This window comes from Limulus polyphemus, unplaced genomic scaffold, assembly GCF_000517525.1.
Source record: "Limulus polyphemus unplaced genomic scaffold, Limulus_polyphemus-2.1.2 Scaffold2379, whole genome shotgun sequence".
Classification (NCBI taxonomy): Eukaryota; Metazoa; Arthropoda; class Merostomata; order Xiphosura; family Limulidae; genus Limulus; species Limulus polyphemus.
The window spans coordinates 7962-12895 of NW_013667989.1; the positions used below are offsets into that span (position 1 = coordinate 7962).

Sequence of the window (4934 nt, forward strand, 5' to 3'; positions counted from 1 at the left end):
TTGAAAATATATTTTGTTATAAATTCCTAAAACTTTAGTTAAAATTCATAAATTACAGTGTACTTGATTTTTTTTTTTTAAAGAAAACAAATGCATAGTGTGTAGCAGTGAAAGTTTTTAATAAAAAATTTTAGTGAATAAAGATTTAGTTCTAAATATTTTTATTGATAGTTGAACTTCTGTATTAAGGTGATCTTCACTTTTCTTATAAGATGTGTTCATGCCATAAAAAATGAATGTATGTAGTTCACTCATTGCTGCTTGTTTTACAAGTATGAATTTGATTTTTTTTACAGTACATTGTTTTGTACTGTTATTGTTGTTATTATTATTAAAAATTTTGACTATATGCATACAAGGCTATTTAACTACCAAACACACAAAAGTATGTAAGAAATCAATTTTCCAAGAGAAACATTGTCATCAATATAATGTGTTACTTTTTAAAAGGAATGGTAAGTTGTGATTGAAATATTGACATGTTAGCTTTAGTGTATAAATGTATTCAAGATCGGAGAGAACAAAGCAAGGTTCAGGTTGCCTTTGTCATCATGGTGCAGGCTAAGTCTCATTCAAAATGTTTCTAGACTTACAATTCTTTTTATGTGTTATATTACTAATATTGCTGTTAACTTTCCAAAAGCTAGTACACATGCAGTGGAGGAATTCTTGTAACATGTTAATGCCAGGTTTTAGTAGGTCCTTTAACCTAATCATATACAAATATGTGAGTGGTGTGGTGGGTTTTCTTTATTGGTACACAAGCTTTCTGTTCTTATCCAGTGTTGATCTGGTTTATGTTCTGGCTTGACACATGCAGCTCCAATGATTCAGCATAAAAGATGAAATGACAGGAAAATTCCATTTGAGATTAATTCACATGGTCTTGTCATGTATCTTGAAGAATAGTGTTTGTTTTATTGACTATTAATATATGTCATGGTATTTGTAAAATGTAATTTCACATGAGGTTAATTACTATATAGTAATTTTATTTGAAGATATTGCTTTTGCTTTACCTTTAAAGTTTTGTTACAATTATTTATGTAACATGCATGACCAATTATGAGCTACTTGAAAAAATACACACAAACTGCCTTGGGTTGAAAAAGATAAATAGCTCTTCCTTGAGCTCATATTACTATCCTTTATGATAAGTCATAGTGTTGATATGTATTAGTAACAAAAAATCTGTCAACCTAAATAGATATTCTGCATGTTAATAGCTGTTCTTATTACTTTGTGTAATTCTAGTTAATTTAATTTGCTGAAGTATTATAAGAAGAAGAAAAATTTCTACAGTTCAATTTGTTTTGTATCTCAGTACTTTGATATGAATATGGTAACAGTTGTGTGATGATGATAATTAATATTTAAAGTAGCTTTGTAAAGACATTGGCAATTTTAATATAGAATTTAATTTCCTCAAGTAAAATGTTTGTCCTGTGCATTCTTTACTTTTTAATATTATTCCTTTCAAATATTAGTTTTAAGAGAGTTTCTTTTACATTACAATATAGAACAAAGCTTATGTATAAAATTAGTTATCAAAACTCTGAAACTGTAGTAAATATACAAGTTCTGCCTTAGAATGAACCAAAGTTCCTTATTTTTATTTAATCATGCATAACAGCAAAATCAAGTTACTGTTCATCATGGTGATATCTATATGGTTTTTAAATGTGCACATTCATTGATAGATGTGTTGAAACGTAACCAGTTTCTAAGCAGTAATAACCAGTTTCATCTTTGTTACTGTAAGTTGTTCTGGCAGTATGTTTTCTACTTATCATGCATGTGTGTTTTTAATATAGAAATAGTTATTTTAGAATTGTATAGGTAAATCACAAACTGTGTGCTAGTTTCACTGCTTGTACATTTAGAATCAATTATGTATATGACATAATTTTCTTGGGCCAAATGCCTCTTCAGTCTTTTTCCTCCACCAGTCAAATTATTCTCTTCTGAATAATGAATTTTATATATTAAACATTATTTTGGATTGTTTTTTTTTTTTGACACTGAAAGAACAAATTGTGATATTTTGATTGTGCAGTAAGAATAAGTACATGCAATTAGTTACATGGCAAATGATTTTAATTGCAAAAGAAAGTAATAATAACAACACTAACATAAAGTTTGATCATGAATTTAACTATCCAAGTTTAAATGATTGTTGTTATTTAAACTTTAAACATAAAATTAACTACATTAATTACTCGTTTGATTTATAGTTTCAATGTGCTTAGCTCACTTTGATCAGAAGTTATTCATAAAAACATGGTATTTAAAATTCTGACAAAAAACAATAGAGTTTTGGATTAAAAGTTTTTGGAAATTATGCAAAATTTTGGATTACATATTTAACTGGAATTTTTTTTTTAACTCTTCTATGACGTTTCATCATTATTAAGGACAGAAACTTGTACAAAGAGCCAATACAAAGTGCATTTTGAAAAGTGGAGAGAAATCCTTGAGCATTTATAGTTTTACCTAATGTTAGGCACATGGGAAATTATTCATTGTAGGTGAAAGATATAAAAAAAAGACACAAACTTGTACAAAGAGCCAATACAAAGTGCATTTTGAAAAGTGGAGAGAAATCCTTGAGCATTTGTAGTTTTACCTAATGTTAGACACATGGGGAATTATTCATTGTAGGTGAAAGATATAATAGTGGCTGTAATTAAACATTTTTTTAAAAAAAGTGAAAGATCTGTATGAACATTGTGTATTTTTCTAATTTTTTTTTTACACTATCGAATACACCTTTATATAAAGTCATCCTCTGTTTGTAATACTCGACTCTATTGGTAACATTCAAATTAGGTCAATTGTTTATCTCGAGCAGAAGTCTCAAGTTCAAATGCCAGTCAAGTGTGGATTTTATATAACTTTTTTTTTAATTATTAACTCATTGTGTTTAGAACAAGATATTACAATATTAGGAAAACCAGATTAACATGATAATTTGAATTATATGTTAACATTTGATTACAAAGACTGGATGTCACAATGATTATAGCGCTTGACTATCCGCTGAGTTGGGATTTTATTTTTTAAATATATTTAGAGCAAGCTCTTTGAATATTTGGAGAAATATAAACACTGTTATAGATTAAATTGGGGAGCATATTACACATAAACACAACCTAAATATCTTTTTAGCCTAATAGATGGTGCTACAATACATTATTATTATTATTATTGAGGTTTTTCAAACGAGTAAAAGATTTTAAAAGATTTAGTCAAATTTTTAATAACAATTTTTTTTATGAAAGGTTATGCTTTTGTTCATTTGTCCTTCACTCTCAAATTCTTTGACATCACAGCTAATGAATTGCAGGGTTAGACAATTGATCATGTAGGAGTTTATCTTCGAGAACCAGTTTTTTAACATGGTTTAATCTAAAAGGCTTTATCAAGAAGGAGAAATGTTCTTTATCATATGTTATTAGTATAATATAATTAATCTTTAGAAAACACGTTCATAAACATTTATTTAGATTTAAATTTCAGAGGAAAAATTAATCAGCATTTACTATAATATAACGGGCATTCAGCTAGTTGTTGATAATTTAAACCGATGATAATTAATAATTGATGTGTTTGAAGTTTTTTATTGTTTAAGTGAAACACTGAACAAGAACTACATAGCTTGTATGAAATGAGTTTGTTCATTTGTGCTATGTTTAAACCCAGTTTGTTCACAGATGTTGAAGATAAATATGTCTTCCCATATTACAGGTATTAAAAGATAACCCTAAATCTCGAAGAGAGATAGAACTTCATTGGAGGGCAAGCAATAGTGTCCATATTGTTAATATTATTGCTGTATATGAAAATGCCTATGGTGGTCAGAAGTGTTTACTTGTTGTTATGGAATGGTAAGTGTTCTTTTATTTACTTGTTTAGGGTAAATGATTTTGTACACTATCTGCCTGTACTCTCTCTCTCTCACATATATATATGTGTGTGTGTGTGTGTATATGTACTTGTCTGTGTGTGTGTTTTAGAGATGGGACAGATATTTAATAATGCACTATTTCATGAAATCTAATCAAATTTCCATTAGCAGATAATCTAACAGTATTATGCAGGCATGATACTACTTGTATGTGTGTGACATAATAGTTGTTGCATCACCTAATCCGTTAGTGCATTCTACATGCTTTTAAACATAGTGGCATTGTCCCTGCTTTAAAGAGTGGGAACTGTGGTAGTTATTGTATAGTTTAAATAAAAAAATTATGTACACCCATTGTTTTGCCACTTTATGCTGGAGGTAGTCATGGGAATGGCAGTAACAGCAAGCATATGATAAAGATCAGCTTCACCGGTAGCTTAAAGCTGTCTTATGCCACCATGTGCCACATTCCTACAGTGGATGATTAGTCATGCAGAACTGTACATCGTAATTGAATTTTCAAAAAGTAATGACAAAATAACTAGTTTAATATTGTATTGCAATGAACTGGTAGCTGATGCCTGCTGCATATATTCAATATGTATAGCCACATCTACTGTCTAAATCAGACTGATTGCAAGATTCATATATCTGACCAAAACTGCTATTTGTCCCATCCGTGAGAATGTGTGTGTGTGTGTGTGTGTAGTAGTAGTAGTAGTAGTGAGAGTATGAGTACATACTGTATGAAACTACTTGCCCTATACTTCATTTATATGGGCAGTGTAGCACAGTGGTTCATGTCCTACATTAGTTATTGCTATGGAATAAATAACAAAATGCATGCAGTGTTGTTTGTCAGTCTTATATATGTAAGGTACACAGGTGTGTATATATATATATATATATATATATATATATATATTATATACACAGTAGACTACTACTACTCTTACTTTACTTTAATTTTCTTTTCGTTTAGTTATTATTAACTTAACTACTACTACTACTAACTTAATTTTAATTT

General features: G+C 28.9%; 1 protein-coding gene across 1 annotated transcript in view; it reads left to right on the forward strand.

Moving 5' to 3' along the window:
* LOC106466784 (MAP kinase-activated protein kinase 2-like) overlaps positions 1-4934 on the forward strand; it is a 22811-nt gene that overhangs the window by 6281 nt on the left and 11596 nt on the right. The window contains exon 2 of the mRNA XM_013927087.2: positions 3748-3887. Within this exon, the coding sequence (XP_013782541.1) occupies positions 3748-3887 (140 nt within the window). The remainder of the gene's footprint in view (positions 1-3747; positions 3888-4934) is intronic.